The sequence below is a fragment of the Pocillopora verrucosa genome, chromosome 3, assembly GCF_036669915.1.
Source record: "Pocillopora verrucosa isolate sample1 chromosome 3, ASM3666991v2, whole genome shotgun sequence".
NCBI classification, from domain to species: domain Eukaryota; kingdom Metazoa; phylum Cnidaria; class Anthozoa; order Scleractinia; family Pocilloporidae; genus Pocillopora; species Pocillopora verrucosa.
Genome location: NC_089314.1, coordinates 2,644,547 through 2,664,961, shown reverse-complemented (window position 1 = coordinate 2,664,961; position 20,415 = coordinate 2,644,547). Strand labels below are relative to the sequence as shown.

General features: G+C 37.8%; 2 protein-coding genes across 5 annotated transcripts; both read right to left on the bottom strand.

The window, feature by feature from the left end:
• Positions 1-731: 731 nt before the first annotated feature.
• LOC136279332 (octopamine receptor beta-1R-like) lies at positions 732-1,745 on the bottom strand. The gene has a single exon (XM_066162963.1). It carries the CDS (start codon positions 1,743-1,745, stop codon positions 732-734), a length of 1,014 nt encoding a protein of 337 aa, XP_066019060.1.
• Positions 1,746-15,277: 13,532 nt separating this feature from the next.
• Positions 15,278-20,415, bottom strand: LOC131780701 (melatonin receptor type 1A-like). Of its 4 annotated transcripts, none has more exons than XR_010717105.1 (3): positions 19,865-20,091; positions 17,003-18,828; positions 15,278-16,032 (listed from the first exon to the last, which is right to left on the bottom strand). XR_010717105.1 is itself a non-coding variant. In XM_066164629.1 (3 exons), the coding sequence occupies exon 3, from the start codon at positions 18,817-18,819 to the stop codon at positions 17,845-17,847; it is 975 nt and encodes a 324-aa protein (XP_066020726.1). In that variant the 5' UTR covers positions 18,820-18,828; positions 19,865-19,928; positions 20,341-20,397; the 3' UTR covers positions 15,278-17,844. The 4 variants fall into 4 exon arrangements, 3 of the variants coding, with proteins under 3 accessions (XP_066020726.1, XP_066020725.1, XP_066020724.1); XM_066164629.1 differs by adding an exon at positions 20,341-20,397 and having other exon boundaries at positions 15,278-18,828; positions 19,865-19,928; XM_066164628.1 differs by lacking the exon at positions 19,865-20,091 and adding an exon at positions 20,341-20,415 and having other exon boundaries at positions 15,278-18,828.

Below are 20,415 nucleotides of genomic sequence, written 5' to 3'. Positions count from 1 at the left end.
TAAGGACAAAAGCTTTCACGTTATAAATAAAAAATTTCGAAGAAGCAAAAGGTTACACTGAACGCTGTTATATCGTGTTTGCTATCAGATTATTCAATCTAGTATTCAAATTCAGTTCATTGTATTTTCACCGCACGCATAGCAAAATCTATCCAATTCGTACTCACAACCCTTCCACAATTTAGAAGTGAACTGATATCGTCTTCTCGTGTTCAGCACTAGGCAAGGAGAAGTCACCATAAATGGTTTATAATATTAGACAGCGCGGTCTGATTGGTGCGAGCAACATCGCTTTCGACATCTAAGAAGCTTTCTTTGGCAAACAATAACTAAATCAGCACCTCAAAAAACACTACTCAAGTCGAGGCCAGTAATTTGATTTTTTTATTCAGGTTTGTTTGAAATTTCAAAAAGGCGATATTACTCTCTCTCTCTCTCTCTCTCTCTCTCTCTCTCTCTCTCTCTCTCTCTCTCTCTCTCTCTCTCTCTCTCTCACTCCCTTACCGCTTTCTCTTTTTTAAGGCGTCTATAAATTATCCGACTTGTTTCCCTCGCGTTTGCCTCTCTGAGAAATCTGAGCCCAAGTATAGTAGAAAACAAAACAAAACCGACCAACAGCAAGAAACAGCAATAACAAAAAGCAACAGTAATAAAAGAGATAAAAAAGGATGGAATAACTTTTCTGTACTGTTTTTAAAAGAGGATGTCTTACTCACACAAATTCACTAGAATTAAAAATTTGCTTCTTGTTCCTCTCGTTCGACGTGATCGTTGGTAGTAAACGCAGCAGCTTTCTTTGGCACAATTGTTGACCTTTCACGGCGGCAACAGAGCAGTTTGCGAAACTCCCTGCGGAACTCGCCATTTGTAAAGGCGTAAATAATGGGATTGATTGCAGCACTCAGATAAGAGAAAAAAATAACAAGCATTGCTGTAATTCTTGAGCTGGTTTCAGGGGAAAAGCGAAACCAGAGGACAAGTGCCCACATTGGTATCCAGCAACACAAAAATCCCGCTGCCACAAGGAGCAACATTCGAGTAAGCTTTATTTCTTTCACTGTGTTGCTTATTGCAGTATTGTCAGTACAGTTCCGTAGCGATGACACCACATTCTGTTGATGCTCATGGGTTTTCAGAAATATCTTATAATAAGAGAAAATGCCGACACACAACGGTAAAACAAAAAATAATGCGACAGTGATGGAATAATGAACGATTCGACTTACATTAGTTGGGTAATCAAAGGAGCACACTGCGTAGCCTTGAATAAAATCGATTTTAACCCAGTTTGTGACTCGAGCAATCAACAGGTAAAGTGCAAGGGAAAGCCACAAGCAACTCAGCCATATCTTAGATCTGCGGGGCGAAAAAATCCTCTTGTAATGGCTTGTCTTTACAATTTTCACGTAGCGGTTAATTGCTGTCAAACCAAGTGTTGCTGGCGTCGCGTGAAAGGTGAACATATCGATAAAGCCTTGAAATTGGCATAAAGCGTCGCCAAAGGCCCATCTTCCGATGATCAGCGTTGCAGAAGCTAACGTTATCTCTACCGTTCCACACAGCAGATCGCTGACCGCTAAAGCAATGATATACAGGTTGGTGGTTGATCGCAGGTTTGTGCTTCTGTATGCTGCTATACAAACCAGACTGTTTCCAATGATGGTTGTGATGTTCAATGAAACGCATGCAATTGCCTCAGTTATGACAGCAGGTAAGCTTCGGCTTGGTAGCTCTAAGTTTAACATAGCACCTTCTGAAAATAGAAGAAATTAAAAAGCAAATAATTGAGTAAATGAATAAACAAATTAATGAAGAGAGATGGAGATTAACAAAATGAAAATAGTGCCTTTTCCCCTTTCGCGGCAAACTACATCACCCGCACCTTTAATTCGCTCTCAGGGTTTGTGAACTGTCGAAATATACTTGTAATCATTTATCTATTTATCATTTATATATTCGTTTATTTATTGGCTTTTTTTGTCTTTCAACCGCGTGACCCAACGTAGTCTCGTCCTCTCAAATTGTAAGTTTATCCAATACCAAGCAAGGTAACAGTGAGGTTTATGAAGACGTGTGAAGATTAACGGCAGCGTTACAATCACATTACTTCCTTAACATGTAATTGCTTTGAATACTACCCTAATATTTAAACCCTAACGACAAGTGAAGAATACACTGAATATGAAACATTATACTGGTAACTCGTAAAATGCCTACGCATTTCTATAAGCTGAATAATCGTTCCTGATGGAGTGACTGTATCGCTAGAGAATCTCAAACTACCTTTTTTTTTTTTTTTTTTTTTTTTGATTTTGTAGGTAAAATACAGGTGTGTAATTTAGCATGCGTTTCCAATTCTTTTGTATGTCCAAACCGCAAGTTATTGCTCAACAGAAAAAAATAAACATATTTAATATTTCCGTTCGAGTTTTAAACTTGTACAGTCGTATTGTCTCCCTTTGCAATCAACGGATACTTTTTTTAATCTCCCACAGATATAACCCATCCATAAACTCTGTACATGCAATAAGTATTTTGTTGATGTAGGCGCAAGCAACTACTTACAATTTATTCAAATTAGAAACAGTATTAATGACAAGCGAACGTTTAAAGATAAATGTAAGCTGTCAAACCTGTTTTCTCTGTTTCTTTGTTCCTGTTTTTCTATTTTGTGATTACAATCATAATCATCGTTTGCTTCATCATTGTTAATATTATTATTATTTTTATTGTCGTTAACACCCGTCTGCCGAAAAGTTCCACTAGTTTGTTTCCACATTTACTTCTCATGAAGCTTGGATTGAACATATCAGCTGAAGGCGCCAATTCATATTACTTTTATATTTTCTCCGTATCGTCATAATTTTCCTGTTAAGTTTATAACTGCCTATCATTTATAGGGTTTACTTCACACTTTTGTCGCCTAGCTTTAAACTTTTTCTCACGATAAGAATCAGAGCGCTCGACCAAATTTCTCAAAATTTCTAGTAAAGAACACTAAAGTTCTTATTTTATTTGCTTCAAGGAACAGCTGGCAGCGAGTTAGTTGCGTACTTCGAATTTTCCTATGCGAGGAGTTTGCGACAATTATGTGTACTGTCCGCGATCCAAGCAAAAGTTTTTGCTGGTTTAAGCATTCACCGATGATTCTACTTAGTCCTAGCGAAAGCTTTACCTTACGCTGAGATTCGATGAAAACAAGTCAGATCAAAGAAGAATATGGAACGGTACTTATAATAGCTCAACGCGGTCAAACTTCCTTGCAAGGTTGGAGCTATTGTTTTTCTACCAGTCTTTACCCGTCAAAGTGCAGAGAGAGAGTGGCCTTTTTTTAGAGCTAAAAATCAGGTTTAAAAAGCGAAAAATGTATTACTGGAGATATTATCTGCAACTAACCTTAGTTCCACAGGAAAATTTCCCCAAAACGGTATTGAAGTGGCTAATTTATACTTTGTATCCAAAGTTCACGATAACCTCATCCAAATTGAGGTTCTTCTTAATGCAAAATGCCTTTTTCCTTTTAAATACCACAATTACTGTTCATTTTCTATAAACTTTCAGTGTAAGAAAGGCCTTTCCTTGCCTATGCCCATTTTTAAGGTAACAGCGGAGGGGACAGGAGCGTTTGATGTATTTTTAACTTCCTCATAGTGACGTCTGCAAACACACATTGCTGAACGAAAGCCTAAACAAATGTAATAAAGACTGAAACATCTGTATGTTTGACTATGATTTCAAGAAAAAAAAATTTTTTTATTCTGCCGAATTACATATAAGTTTGCCGTTTTCGAAATACTCCGTCTTTTTCATTGAAAGATAACCCCAAAAAATTACTCTTCACTTGCGTGAGCTTGATTACGAATTTTCATCAGCATTTTTATTAGTTACATATCTGGCCTATTGTCACGTGTAACTTGTAGCAGGTGGTAAGTTGAAATGCGAGGTATTAAAAAGAATGAATAGTCTATTATTCGGCATAGCCCTCAAGCTCTTGAGAAAACTGTCATTTTGCAAGAAAAACACTGAAGCTGGGAAAGTTCAGCTGGTCCGACTGATAAATGCAAATTATCATATAAACTGCAGTGTTTATCAAAGATTTCTAACCTGGGAAAAGCGGTAACTTCATTTGTGTAAATTGGGATTATGTACGACTTGACTCAGTCAATAAGCATTTTATCATATGACATGAACAACTTTTGAATATTTCGAAAAGTTTGTTTTTACTTAAATAGGACGCGATAGGCTGGCGTGCGCGGGGATAACCACTAAACAAGATTTTACGATAAAAATTCTTCCTTTCCTTTTTCGAGCCAGAGCAGGAAATTCCGATTCATCGAAGAGCGTGTCTTATTTTCTCACTTCTGCTCACTACTGTAGGAGGGTCTGGATGGGGGTATCTCGAAAACACTAAACACTAAAATTTTACCTTCTATAACATCAAACATTAAAATTTTGGGCTGTTTAACATCTAACACTAAAAAATTCTCTGAAACACTAAAATTGATACAAATGTAACGAGAAACGGCTAAAAAATGCGCCAGATACTGATAACGATAAACGCGGGCATTCGATATGGAATCAGCTACAATTGATTTACATACTGTGTCATTTTGATTGCAATTTTGTGTTGTTCATTGTTTATGTCTCTATCATGGAAAATCATTGGAGACTATTTCTCTGCAGAAGGGTAGATTATGCTTAACAATTAAAATTTTCCTCTGTCGTTATCACACTTTCGCAAACTTTCATTTGAACAATTTGTTCATTTAATCATCACCATGCTCCTTTTACCTACCGGGAAAAGGCTGTTGCATCCTCACTAGCCATCCTCTTGTTTCTTAGCACATGTATTAGCAGCAAGCAAGCCTTGAATCTAAACTCTCCCTTTCCTTCTTTACGGTTTGTCTCCAAGTCTCTTTAGGTCTACCTCTTCATCGTTTGCTTTCCAGGGTCCAAGGTGGCGCTATTTACGGGTTGTTATGCAATTAACTCTTGATCACAGATTCATCACAAGGTAATGTATATGCGCAGACCCGATAGTTCAAACTCTACAAGTCAAGGCGAAAATGAGCGCGAATGGCGCGCCCGGACCTGGTGAGTGTTGTTGTGTGGGGGTAGGAGTCGTGATCGTCATCATCCACATCGGTGCCTGAGTCGGTGTCGTATTCATCCTCTTGATCTGGCACTTCAACAACAGCAACTATTTCAATAGTGCTATCGTCCACAAACGTGATACTGGGTGCGTGCGAGTCCCCATCGTCATCTATGATATGCGGAGTAATTTGTTCCATTACTTCTCCTTCAACAGTTGGGTCGTTGTGGAACATTACTTTGGTATGAGGAGGTTGAGTGTAATACACTGCTGGTGGGAGAGCTCCGGCTTTGTCTTTTGTGGTTTCACTGCGCACTGTTCTCTGCCTCACGGGACGAAATTTATCCACCAACTCCTTCATCGCTACTTCAATTAGAGGATCTATCCTTGCAGCTGTTGGAGACTTCATCACTTCAACATCTGCCAACTCCATACTAGATGTTGGAACTGGATAAAACGATTTGTCATGTGTAAAGTATTTGGCACTCCATTTTGTTGTTCTTTTTAATGATTCTTTTGCAATTGTTCCAAAGTCTCGAGCATACTGTAAAGCTGTAAAAGTCTCGTTTTTGAAGTGGGAGACTGATTGAAGGTTTTCAACAATAGTGGTCAGTAATGTACGGAGGTCAACGTCACCAACATAATCCTCATTTATGTTCTTCAAGTTATTTTGCAGTCGTGCCATACCTTGTTCAAGGAGTTCTAACGAGACTTGAGTTTTCTTTGACACAGTTCCTTGGGGACCATTTGTTGCTGCTGCTTCTTTCATGTTGTAGTGCTGTTTAACTGTAGCAACTGTGCTTTTAATATATTCGTTCACTGATGAAACATTGTTCACAGCATCTTGAAGGGATAGTGATACTGCGTCTACGGTATGAGCACCAATTCCAAAACTGTCGTACAGCTTCCCAAGGGCTTGAAGAAAGGACACTGTCCCAGTAAGCGGTGAAACTATTTTTACCGTTCCAGTAGCTACGTCCGACACCAATATAGTATTCTGGAAACTGCATATTCCGTGGACTTGCGCAAAGGTACAGGTTTCACCAGTTCCATCATTAGTTCCTTCTTTTCCAGTGCCCATCAATGTTTTAACAGTTGAGGTTTTCGGATCGAAGGTCTTGACTTTCCTATCTACGATGTCAGTGAACAAAATTACGTCGCCATAATGACACAGCCTCTTGATTTCACTGCATGAATCGGACGAATTCTGCAGGAGCTGTTTGACGTTTGAATTTGCCAGGTCACAATCGTATAACCCACCTGCATTACCAGATGCAGCCAAGTATGCGGACCCTCTCCACACACAAAGAGATTCAATACTGGAAACGCCATCGGGATAATGTATTTCTCGCATGCTAGTACCAACGACAGCAACTCCATCGCAGCTTACTTCCAACTGAATAATCCTTTGGTGCTCGTCATCCGCACACAAAAGGATGTCTGTACTCGCCACACAAATTGACGTTGGTTTTACTAAAGGCGTGTTAAGCTGGATGATTTCTGGGTTCTTAACTTGTGCAGCTAAAGCTTTTAAATGTGTCGCGAGTCGCTTCCGAAGAATTGGCACTGTGCCATCCTGTGATAAACTAAAACGACTCAGCTGTGAAAGTAGTTCTGCTCGCGATTTCAGGCCCTCCGGCTTTAAACGTACTTTGCCTTCCAAGTCAATAACACGGATTGCCCCAGATCCTCTTTCAGAAACGAAAACTATACCACTGGTAAAACAAAGGTCCCTTGCATCCTTGAATGTCTCTTTCCGAACGTGAACATCAACTGGTTGATGCAAACGTAATTCCACGAGACGAGCCTCTTGAGATTCGAAGTCATAGTCTAACACAAGCACTTTTCCTTGAGCCCCACTTTCAATCGCAATGGGTCTTTTGCATATCCCACTCTGATTGGATTTCCAAAAGCGATACTTTTCTGGAACTATTGTGTGGACGACCAAACTTATTCCTCTCAGTACCTCTAGTACCGAGGTTCTAGTAAGGCGCACGATAGGTTCTACAGCCATCCGATCTTTATTCCTTACGCAGTCCAGGGTCAGCATTTTTCGTAACTTCTTACGTACATCAGGGCCAGCAGAATCGCGGAGTGTTCGAATTAGAACTAGACTACTCTTCGCGCCCTCAAGATCAATGAACCAGTTGGCCCAGCTGCATTTCATACTCTTGCCAAGATGAACCACATCTGGCAGGGCGACAAGAAGCGAAAGTTCAATAGGTAATGTACCATCTTCGGCCATAGAGTGTAGATTTGACAACGCCTTCTTGTTACACTCTTCACAATCGGTAATTACCGTTGCAGCAAGAAACCTGTTACACTTTAGTCCTTTTTCTAAACACCGGTTACAAGCCCTTAAGGAAGGAATATGTGAGACCTGGCCATTTTGTTTACAGGCTGAGCAAACAGATTTGAGCTTAAGACACTCATCACAGCTGCTAAAGCAAGAGGGCATGTCATTTGATACAATTTGACTTACAGACGCCTGGAGCTTCAAACACATTTGGCAAGTTTGCAAGGTCTTAGCTGTGTCTTGTATAGATTTGAGGATTTCTTCACCAGTTACTGATTTGGGGCGATAGTACACACCAACTGGAATTGATGAGCCGTTGTCCAGTGATGTACCTACGACCACTTCGGCGCTTGTTAAGAGCTTTTTTTTTATTTCCTCAGGATCAGAAATGGAGTTGCTGCTGAAATTATTTTGGTCTATTTGAGTTGTTAGCCCAACCACCATTTTCTGAAGTGAATCATATTCTAGGCCAGGTTTTAATGCAGTTCCATCAATAGCTTGTGACAATGGTATAACGTTCAACTTGTCTGTAGAAACAAGCGCTGGCAAACCAGCTTGTCGATTGAAGGCAAAGGAATACAAGGACAATAGATGCGGTTTTATCACCCCACTGGCTGTAGTATAACCAGCTTGAAAGCGTTTTGACGAATTTGTTGACGGACCGCAAAGATTGAAATCAGAAAATGTGTTGAATTCTTTCAGTCCCCCTCTCCCAGTTCCAAAGAAACCAGGCCCTCTCACAAAATTTCGTGTCCGACTACCTCCGAGATACTTGATAGTGTCAAAAAACTCGCACACATTTCGGTCCCATGTGAAATCTGAAGCAGACTTAGGATCAACTAGAGCGAAAGATGTAGTGTTGTCAATAAATTTGTAGTAGAGACAGTCTTCCGGGATCTTTCCTTTCTCAAGAAGTTGGTTGAGTTTAATAGCAACTGGATGGGCATTCTCCACACACCTAGAAGAATAAACGTACACAAACGTCTAAATGCGCAAAAACCACACACAGACCAATGCTAAAAATTTGTCAGTTCTCATAAATTATAGTGCAACAACATTTCCCCATCACGTAAGCAACCTCAACAAAACTCGCAAGCTTAGAGTTGGAGCCAATAGAAACTACAAGATCAAACACAAATGGACCATCTGTCCTCCATCTTTCTAGTTACATAAACACTCACAAGTTAAAACATGTCAAGTCATCATCCACGTTCGCATCGCTTATCACATGACCCTCCGGATCCTGTGTTGAATCTTTCTGGTCAACATAGCCAGCTTCATCAAAAGCACAATGTGTTTCTTCATCCCATGATTCAATACATGAACTGACAGTCTCATCATGGCTTTGAGACAAGTCTGCGGATTCTTCCAAATCTTCGTTTAGGTAAACACTATCACTGTATAAGGAAATTATCACATACATGTATTATAGTTTTCGCAACATATAGATTCATTTCTGGTCATTGTTCATTGTGTTCACAGTATCAGCCAGTATCAGGAATTTCAAAAGGGGAACAAAGAAGAACATATATAACATTGGGACACTACAAGCAATGGAGAATGCTCCAGATATTAAGCTTTGTAATGGATTTTTGGTATCATGATACAAATGCCAATTGTTTTTAGTAGTTCCACTATTTGCTAACTGCCATGCAATTATATTTTGGCAAAATATGATTTTCTTCTTACACATGAAACACACGTGCAAACATCAATTTGAAAAACATAAACTGCTTTATTTCATTAAGTTCAAAATATCAACAAAAACTATGCATTAAGACTCTATCAGCAGTACTACAAATGCTGGTCAAAGACATTGGTTTTGAGATCTAAGGAAAAAGCTAAACAATCTTTGTGTGTACAACAAATATTATTTATTGGTACATGGTAATGACATGTCTATGCATGAGTTCTATAATAATCTAGATTTTCATCCAAAAAAAAGTTCTTTTATACAACAATATATTCTTCAGTAAGGTTTTTACTTGTCAGAGCCTGTTTCTATGGCATCAGCACCAGTAAAGTCCTCCTGCTCATCTTGTGACATGGAATTGCTGCTTGATGCTGAAGAAAGTCGTTCACAATTTCCTTTTTTACAAAGGCTGTCCAGGGTGTGGTTGTTTTTCACTAAACGCTGTGCTTTCTCGTAATTTCTTTGGCACTTATTGAAATGTGCTACAAAGGACAAATTTTTAGCAAAGGTGAACAGTGTATTCCTAGGTTTACATTTCTCCACCATGGGGATTATTGAAAAAGTGATAAGGGAAGTTCAACTTAATTATAAACATTCATTAGTCTTTTAGAAGATCAGCTGAATACAAAAGACCAGAGTTACTATCACCTAAATACACTCGGAATTATTATTTTTTCTTATTCTGAGTACTGAAACATGTGATCTGCAGTAATGATATTGGTAAATTAAAAATATTTGTTTAAACTTACTGATTTTGAAGTAATTGACCTTCCCTTGGGTGGTTCTGCTGGACTTAGTACTGATAAAATACGGTTTCTTGCAGACTCCACAAGTAAATTTCACTTCATTAAGAGCTGAGCTTCCAGCAAGCTTCCCTAAGTCTAAGCGAGATAAAAGTAAACACATAAGTAAAGGTAAAAGTACAAGTAAAAGAAGAAATTCAAAAACCACCTATTTCATTAAAATTTACCTGCTTGAAGCTCATCTAATTCATGCCTCTGACGCACATTTCTCAACAACTTTATTGTCTCGCAAAATATTTTGAACTAGTTCTTTATCTTCCAGACATTCTTGTCTTCTTTTCCTACTTCTATTTCTCGCAGAATCTGATGCTCCAGGCTCATTGTCTATGATGGCAATTTCTGGATCTTTATCTTCTGAAGAACTTGTTGAAGTACCAAGAGGTTCTTTAGGAGTTTGCTTCACACCCGGTACAAGCACCATTTTCTTGTCTGACCAATTAATTATTTTCTGTACCACATGTACTTAAAAAAGATGAAAAAGAGGAAATTTTACTTTAGTATTTCATACTTATAACCTTCAAAGTAATTATCCTTTTCTAAGATCGAATAAGGATAATTTGTAACCCCCAATTTTCTAATACATATGTTGTGGTTATATTTATCATTAGTTCAAAACTTTTACCTGCACTTTATGAATTCGACAGATCAGTTGTCTACTTACTATTGAGTTCACTTTGGGTTTCGTCAGAAACAAGGAGTGGCACTTCCATCTCCCACTGTTGTTGCGTAAGGATACGTAAATTCTTCGTTTTCCCGTGAGTACTCCTGGCCAGCCGGTACAGTTTCAGCTCGAAATTTCCCATACCCAGCGACGTAGCCATTTGCGAAATACCAAGAAAGTTGATCATATGCTTCCTGGCGTCCGTTAGATTTCTTTGGTCTATACCGATTGGAATTCTACTGCGATGTCTCTCAAAAGCATCTTCCTCGCCACATCTATAAAAGCTGATCAATACTTCCGCAATTCCCGCCGATGCGGACGAGGCGGCCATTTTGCATGCAGAAGTCTGCTGAAAAACCGCTGACCACAGAATGTCTACAGAACTTATGCGCATGAGTACAAAGTATGCATGCTGACCAGTTCGGTTCTGTTAGTTCTGCGCAGACTCTTCTCCTTTTGTTTCTAGTTTGCACGCCTTTATCATAAGAGCTAAGTTTGAACAAATCTTAGTCCTTTTTTCTAATATTATTGCTTTCTCTGTAAAACTTTTATTGACCTTTATTGAGTGAAATCGCTGTTCTAATACCTTTTAACACTTAACACTAAACTTTTTTTAAACGCTTAACATTAAAATTTTACCCATTTTAACACTAAACATTAAAAAAAACGGCCAAATAACACTTGACACAAAACCCCATCCAGACCCTCCTGTAGGTCAGTTTATGTTTTTGTCCGCTTGTCTTTCACGAACACGTGAAGTGAAACAAGTTTTCTTTATCCCTATTGTAGCATAGCTGTCAAGGAGTGGCATACTTATTAAAATGTCATGTGCTTGTCAAACTGCGAATGCTAATGTCGAGACGATAATTAAGGTTAGGCGTGCGCCGAATACAAACCTTGTGTTTGTGGGTTATTCGTCGTTGGTTGTCTCGTAATTTTGTGAATATTAAATTTGCTTGCTTGGACACCGCACCTATGAAGCCTGACAATGTAGAGGACAGCTTAAAGATCTTTGTAATCAATCTTCCTTACTAAACGAATTTTATCTAGGTTTGGGGAGACAAAAGCGGTTTTAGAATTGTGGCATTAAGAGTCACGGATAAATTTCTGATGTACATAATTTTTTTTTCATGAGATAAAATTAGTTCAAGACACAATCTCACTCAATAGAAGCAGCAACATTTCGTCTTAAATAGCGTCCTTCGTCATAAAAATGTCCCGTGGTAAAGAAAATTTCATGAGATAAATTTATTTCAAGACCCAAGCTCACACTTAGACAAAATAATTAGAAGCGGCAACATGTCGTCACAAATAGCGTCCTTTGTTATAAAAATGTCACGGGTAAGGCGGCTCTTCATAATATCAACATTTTCCTGAGTGCGTGAAAGTATAAATTTTCTTTTTCTGAATCATGACTGAATTGACTTTAAATTTTCTGATAGCCGACGATCCTTGAGGGACTCACAAAGGTTTCCTACGCGTTGCTATCTTAAAAATGGACGCCTGAATACTACTAACACATTTTGAGGCTGGTAAAGTGCGACTTAATCTTTTATTTATGTCAAATTACTTATTTCGTGTGGAAATTCCCTTTTAGTATATTTACTTACTCAGAGAGCCTCACTATCCGATGGATAGGGGCCAGAGTTTAAAGCCGTTGCCACTCAACGATTAAAAAAGATGCTTGAGGTTCTAATACTGAACACTTGAAATTTTAACTGCTATTAGAAAATCTTGAATAGATTAGTGATCATGATTTTGAGGAGCCGTTTATTCATTCTAATGAGTATGAGTTTATTTACATCCGTCGACTTCAAGTTTAGCACAATGAATTACAAGACAGCGATAACTTAAATATTATTGAGAGTTCAGTTTTTCAGTTCTCCGTTTCTGAATTTCATCACGCTAAATCTCGTTTACTAAACACTTTTTTCCGGTGCGAATGGGGTCTTAATCGAAGGGGTGCATTCATCTATTTTCCTATACGTAGAAATTACCTGGTTCTGTTTCTTTTCCGATGAGAAGGAAGGGTGTTGGCAGTTTCGGTTCTGATACAGTGTATATATGATTAAAAAGTTATCTTTAGAGAGATCTGGAATACGACTAAGGAATATACTCTGGCAACTTGCTGTATTCTGATATGTTTGCACTAATTTGACAATTATAGCGGGAAATATCATGCACATTTCTGCGAAACATTACACAAGTTACGTTCCCTTCTACTTTTAGCGGATAGGATGTTATATCAGAAACTTTGAAAATCTACAAGACTTGTACGTTCGCTTCGCCCTCCTGTTTTGCAATTTCCTTTTCATTAATTACGGAAGCTATATTTTGCAGATCTTTTGCCTTTTCACGGTGACCACAAAGCAGATTCTGGAAGTGCTTTCGGAATGTGCCATTTGTGAAATTGTAAATAAAGGAATTTACAGAAGCACTAAAATAATAGAGAAAAGTTGCAAGCAAAGCTGCAATTCTTGGGCAGGTTTCAAAGGAAAATCGAAACCAGAGTGTAAGTGCCCACATTGGTATCCAGCAACACAAAAAGCCTGCGGCCACGTACAACAGAACCTAATTAATGTTTATTTCTTTCACTGAGTTGGTTACTGAACCATTTTCAGTCCTGTTCTGTGGCGACTAGACTACATCATATTGATGCTCTTTAGTTTTGAGAAATATCTTGTAATGACTGAAAACACCGATACTTAAGGGTAAAACAAAAAGCAATCCGACAGGGATACAGTAATGAACGATTTGACTCTCTTTACTTGGGTAAGTAAAAGAGCATGACTGGTTAAGAGTATGTCCACGTGAGGACCGGGCAGGCGTGACACATGCCATCTCACCGATTTCTTTCAAACTTAGTAGTAGTTCGGGCTCCCAAAGAAGTAGTAATTTGGTAATCCTTAGGGAAATTAGAGCCCCCACAACAAATTACTAGGGCATAAGACTAACTGATTAGCTCGAATAATGCACTTCCAACGAATCTCTCTCACACATACAGAATGCGATGAATTTTAATCTTATTAAGTCCAACGGTTGTTTGAACGTTAAGGAAACAATTCCTTAAAGTTGGGGTAATTTGATATAACTTCTGCCAATTTGCCAACGTTGTCTATAAAATTGAAATAAACAGAAAATTTTGGCTTGTCAGAGCTTGCTTTCCAAATAGAGTTTGCTATTCTTCCCTTCTCTAAATATTTTTGTCGGTATCTACAGGCGAAAAATTATGTATTTAAAAACACTTCAATAAAGGAACAAAAAAAAAATACACATTAAAAGGTTTTATAAACAAAACCGTTACGGCTTTTTGTCTTCAGTCATGTTGTGATGCAAGCAAATGTCGAAACATTGCGCTCTCTGTCTGAACCTCTTCATTCTTGTGACCATGGTCCGTCTACACTGAATTTCTTCAGTTTGGATACATTATGATCTTCATCAGAATAATACCGTTGAAAACTCAGTTCCATTGACTTCACTTCACTTTTTGCTTTGATTGAAGATAGCAGCTGCTGGCGCCAATTTTTTCGCTTTCGAATTAATTGCCTTCAGTCATATTATCATACAAACAAGTTTCGAAATTCTTACTTGCCTGATATTTTTCCTGTAACAGAAGACGTTGATTTGCATCTGTTATTCAATGCATTTTTACAAAACGCTTGCTATTCGTTGGTTTCGGTCATGGTATCAGAGAAACAAGCGTTGAAGTATATGAAGTTGCATATCTAAAACTCTTAATTCTTGCTGTCATTTCAGCCTGGATTTAGTGTGAATCAACGGATAAATAAAGGTCTTCCTAATCAGTTTCCAAAATACTTAAAAATAAACAATAGTTAAAAGCAATATCTTGAACGAAAAAAATGTGTTATCTCACCTAACCAGTTTTCTTAAAGGGGTTTAAATAATTCCCAGTAGTAACACTCCGAATTGCGCAAAACTTTTCAAAGTCAGTCGATAAGAAATTTTAAAATGGGTGTTGTACATTTGTCTGTGTTAACACGTAAAAAATCAAGGCCTTTTTTATTTTGTTTCTTACAAAGGAACAGCTAACAAAGAAAACTGGTTGCTAGAAGTCTAAACTACGCAGCTACTGATGGCCGGGTTTTTTTTCGGCGGCTTCATACACTCTAAAATCCACCAACGTTTCTTTAGCATTTTCCAGGCCTTTGTTTTAATTCTCGCGAAAGTGACTCAACATGAGCAATTGATAAGTGAATTGATATGTGGAGTTTCATCCATCCCATAAGTGGAATGCAGAAGCTTTTCTGCTTCCATTTTGCTATTGTCGAATGATCTGAAGAAAAATTATAATCTCAATACGATGTTCTAATTAAGAAACTAATGTCGTACAGCTGAGTTTATCCGTCGCGCCATAGGTTTTAAATTTTGTCCCATACACGGCAAAGGTGAAAGATCTTTACCAAATTTCTCAAATTTCTGTTAAAGAAACGAAAGTTTGCAATTCTTTTACTTTAAGGCACTGCTTGCAATGAATAAAAAGGGTATTTATATAATATATAAATTATTCTGAGTCTTTTTTACACGAGGAAGAAAGCCGCACAGTGACTGTAATCAAGAATGCTTCATCTTTTCAGTTAATTAAATTTCGTGTATATGAAGATTCTGTGTATGTCCTCTTTTCCATCACAGTGCAGCTGATTTTAGAATCTTTTAGAGTTATTCATCAGGTTTATAAAGTGGAATTAGAATGATTCTCGTGAAAATTCTGTAATGTCTTTCAATCCAATTAAAAAAGAAAACAAACATAAAAAAACAAAAACAAAAACAAAACAGATTCTTTCTTATACCTGCAGACTTATGCACTTAAGTTAACTAATAAAGGGGCAAACTTATATTTTGATCACGTTTGTTCAAGGTCTCGCCCCTACACTTCGACTTTTCTTGATCGATTTTAATTTAAAGTAAAACCTACATTGCCATCGATGCGCATTTTATTCTGCTATCGGAGGAAATCGACACTTCTTGGTATATTTGAAATATGTTTGTTACCATGCAGTCAGTACCATTTTGCTTTTACAACCAGGTATAGCTTTTACTTCAGAAGCAGGTAAAGGAAAGGCAAACGCTGTGCTTCGGTGATTGGCTTATGAAACGATAAGAAAGCATATCATTTGAAGAAGAATGTAGATTGAAATTAAAAAAAAGGAAAAAGAAGAGAAAAGGAATGGGAAAGGAAAAAGATAGGCATAGTAAATTAACCGTTTTTGAACAATCCTTCAATAAAAGAATGAACAGTCTGTTAATTGGCGTAGCCCACAACCAATACATACAACAATAAATTAATAAAAGCACCGAAGTTGTGCTCAATCAGCTGTGTAGACTGATTTTTCCCACTGTCAGTGTCACTGTTACTAAACATAAAAGTAAATGGGTTTCGTGGTCTTCTCATCCGCCAGACTAGCTTCGAATCCAAAGTCTCTTAAGTCTCCCTCCAAATCTTACACACGTGTTGTTGTGAGCCGTCCGCTGAATAAGAAACGTCCACAAGTAACATTAATCAATTCATTCTTGGGTCTAAAGTCTTTTTGGCCTTTTGCAAATCCATTGCACGAGTTAACCAGAGTCGTCCGCAAGCAGCAGTATGGTATAGAAGCTAGAGGGGATAATTGACAATCAGATATTGGGAGTTAAAGGGCTAAACGGGTACCCGACGTTAGGCCAGGGACTTACATGATATATTTCATTCATTCATGCAAAATATTAATTTATCGATTGCTCCCTGTGGTGATGTACATGCAATTAATGAGCCTAGGTATCTAATTGATAAAGGCATTCTGAAAGCTTCTTGTAAGCTGTTGCCTCATGCGAAGTCGTCCTTTGTTTAACCCAAGCAAAGGTTTTCATGATTCGACGATCAATTTTTCATGCATGTAACAGCTCAACTGTACACGTTATTCGTACGCTGTAAGCTAAACTGCACGCAATATTTATTACACCATTAAAATTTCTTTTATCTATCTGCGTTGTAACTTTTTCGGCCGATTTGCACAATACAGAGCTACACCTTACTTTCTGAGAAGCGGAAAGGGAGTCTCATTTTGACTCGCCAAAGATGGAGTGAAAAAAGGCAAGCACAGCCACCGAACTATTAATAATGCAACAAGTAACGCTATTTAGAACAAAAAACATCACCTACCTTATGGAGTTGTATTCTTAAGTTAGCGGGGTGGTCTGTTTTAGGATCTGCAAGTCTTATAATACTTAAAGTACCCGATAAATCAATCACAAAGCTCTTCACTAACTCCCTTAATTATCAGCCAATTTGATCAGAGTGTCACGAATGTGTCATTCGTCTCAGCATAATAATTTTGACTTATATAATTAAAAACTTTGTCTCATTGCCCACTTTTAAAACTTCACTGAAAACAATTATAGTTTTTCCTTTCAGAGGGGTCTCCTTTATCGACAATGGAACAAGACCAGGCACGATACTCACCAGCTCAATAGCCTTGTTCTAATTTTCTTTTTCAACAGTTGTCACGCATCCCCCTAGTAGGTCTTCGACAAAATTTTACTCCTCAAAGTAAACAGAAATCTTGTTATTCATGTCTGATAAGTTACTTGAAAGTCTCTCCATCGCTAAAAACAGTTCTAGTAGTGACGATTTTGTTCACTCCAGGATTGTTTCCACTCATTGTATCCTGCGCGTGAAAAGATGCCACGATTGCTTCAGTCATCTCAGCGTAAGTTAAAACATGGCTGATTTTGGCTTGTACAATTAAAAATGTCGTCACTTTGGCCACTTTAAAACTTCAAAAACAAAAAATTATAATTAATTTTATCAGGGTTATCACTCTTTTTGGCAGTTGATCAAGACCAGTATACAAATACTCACCAGCTCAATATCATTGTTCTAATTACCTTCCAATAGTTAGTACGCCTTTTCTAAGTAGGTCGTCGAACCACTTTTATTTGACACAATCGACATAAAACTTGTAATTCCAGTCTAGTAAGTTAGTTGAAAGTCCCACCACCTCTTCAAAAAGGTTTGATAAACTAGTGACCATTCTGTTAATTCCAGGTCTTCTTTTTTGGTGATAAACTGGGCCGTCTCACTTGATTCTTGGTGAAAAACTTCCTATATACTGCTAAGATTGGAATGCCGTACTGGCCATTAAAAAATATATCAAATGAATAAATCTAGAATATTTATCAAAAATTATTGAAACGACAAACAATAAAAAGGATAAAAAAAAAGCAGCAATTAGAATAAATTCCTCTTGACCTTTATAAAGGATCTTAGTCTGGAAAAATCTAGAAGACTTAACAGTTCGCTTCTTATTCTTCACCTTCATTGACTTCGTTGTCAGCAATTCTTGCCTTTCGACAGTAGCAAGACAGCAGTTTGCGAAATTCCCTTCGGAACTCACCATTTGTGAAAGCGTAAATAAAAGGATTTACTGAAGCACTCAAATAAAAGCAAAACATTGATAGCATGGCTGCAATTCTTGGGCTAGTTTCGGGAGAAAAACGAAACCAGAGAACAAGTGCCCACATTGGTATCCAGCAACACAAAAATCCCGCGGCCACGAACAATAACACTCGACTAATGTTTGTTTCTTTCACTGAGCTTCTCGCTACACCATTTTCACTTCTGTTCTGTAGCGATGATACCACATTCTGTTGATGCTCGTGGGTTTTAAGATATATCTTATAATAACTGAAAATACCGATAAACAACGGTAAAATAAAAAGCAGTCCCACAGTGATACAGTAATGAACGATTAGACTTTCACTAGTTGGGAAATCAAAAGCGCACACTGCGTAGCTTTGGACAAATTCAATCTGTAACCAATTCGTGAATCGTGCAATGATCAGATAAAGTGCAAAGGTAAGCCACAAGCAAATCAACCACATCTTAGATTTGCGAGTCGAAAACATCTTATTGTAATGGCTTGTCTTCACAATTTTCATGTAACGGTTAAACGCCGTCAAGCCAAGGGTTGCTGGGGTAACGTTAAAGGTGAACACATCAACAAAACCTTGAATCTGGCATACAGCGTCGCCGAAGACCCATTTTCCAATGATCAGTGTTGTAGAAGCTAGCGGCATATCTACTGTTGCACACAGCAAATCGCTAACTGCTATGGCAATGATGTACAGGTTGAAGGTTGATCGCAAGTTTGGATTTCTATATGTTGCTATACAAACAAGACTGTTTCCAATGATGCTTGTGATACTCAATGCAATACAAACACTTGCCTCAGTTATGACAACAGGTAAGCTTCGGCTTGGTAACTCTAGGTTTGACATCTTTTCTCCCTAAAAGTTTAATTAATAATTTAAAATTTAAGAACGTATGAATAAATAAATAGATTGAGTAAATCGATGGACAAGTAATACAATAGCTAAACTGGTGGCTGCGGCCGCAATAAGAAATTTCATTGGGTCATTTTCATAGAAACCTGGTTAAAAATTTCAAAAAATCTAACTCGGTAAAAGGTCGGTTAAGATGAAATAAAGGGAATTTCTTTCGAACGGCGGCACTGAACTAGGTTATGAAGTGGGTGAAATTGACATCATGGGAAACCAAAAAAATGCAGAATTCGAGGGCCACGATATTATTTTCTCGCTTCTTACTTTCTTTTTGATTCCTTTCTCTGCACTCATGTTCTACGTTAACTTCTTGGTTACCGTTAACGCAGCTTCTGTTCGATGAAAAGCCGACAAAAGCGATTGATTTATTAGAAATAACTCGCCTTACTTGTCAAGTGCGGCCGCGAGCAGGGAAAATAACAATCCTTTTTTTCACTACCTAAGTCCATAGCAAGCTCCTTCACCGCTCTCAGGTTTTCGCGAAGCGGCGACGGATTTTTTTTCTTTTCATTATCTATTCTTTTTTCATCGTTTTGCACATTTTATTTCAAACCGGTACGTGATCCACTAGACTTATTGCAAATACGACAGAAGAGTTGTTTAAAGACTCGAACAAAAATCATTATGGCCCTTAATTTCATCGCACAGAGACTTGATGAAACTCGGAAACAGCTAGAGGGTTTTGATGAAAATAAGCAGATTTAAGGAGGTAATTACGAATTTAATAATCAGTTCGCTGGAATTGGTTTCATTATTCGTAACGCTTGTGCTCTTTAGATTGCACCGTATATACTGTGTTATCTAAGCTATTGTGACGAACTGATGAAATCACTGTAACCTACTTTGGGCGGAGTGCGTTTGTTTGACGAAGGCGAGATAAACTAGAAAAGTTCTATTTTTTTATTGTTACGGACCTTAAATGCACATTTGCAATCGAGTATATAGCTTCAGGTCGGTCGTATGTATGATATGAATCACTTACTGTTTTCCCAGGAAAATTTACTCGCCTGCTGAAGTGTTGCCGTCTCGTCGATTCATCGTTCTCTCTTGGCGACAAAATGCAAAGATATATCTCCATTAATCGACGATATCTCGGAGGAATGAACCACGATATTCGGCGATAATCGATTGCATTATTTTTCATACTACTTTAATATCATAAAATACAATGTCGAATATGACCATCTAATTTTGAACTAATTCTTGCTATTTAAAGGTTAGACACTTATATAACCGAAGGTATTCGAGGTAAAAAATCTGAAATAAATTTCGTTAAATTAATGAGTCAGTCAGTCTTGTAGTATACGCATCCTAATACCATCTCAATATTTGAAAATTAAGGGTTCTACAAAAAGAACCTGCGGTACGACAGATATGAAAAACAATTTCAAACAAACCCTCTTTAAATGTGGCCAAAAATATGTAGAGACGTAATAATAAATCTTCACCTTATCTCACCTTATTTTACACTGTATACTTTGAGGTGTCTTAATATTTTTTTTAATGGTAACACCCAGTGTCCGCAAAAGCGTT

Excerpts from the sequence above, each read along its gene's own strand:
- LOC136279332 (XM_066162963.1), bottom strand. The coding sequence starts at position 1,745 with ATGTTAAACTTAGAGCTACCAAGCCGAAGCTTACCTGCTGTCATAACT.
- LOC131780701 (XM_066164627.1), bottom strand. The coding sequence starts at position 20,026 with ATGAAAAATAATGCAATCGATTATCGCCGAATATCGTGGTTCATTCCT. Across the intron at positions 18,829-19,864 it reads TAAATTTTCCTGGGAAAACA|GGAGAAAAGATGTCAAACCT; the intron begins GTAAGTGATTCA and ends TTAAACTTTTAG.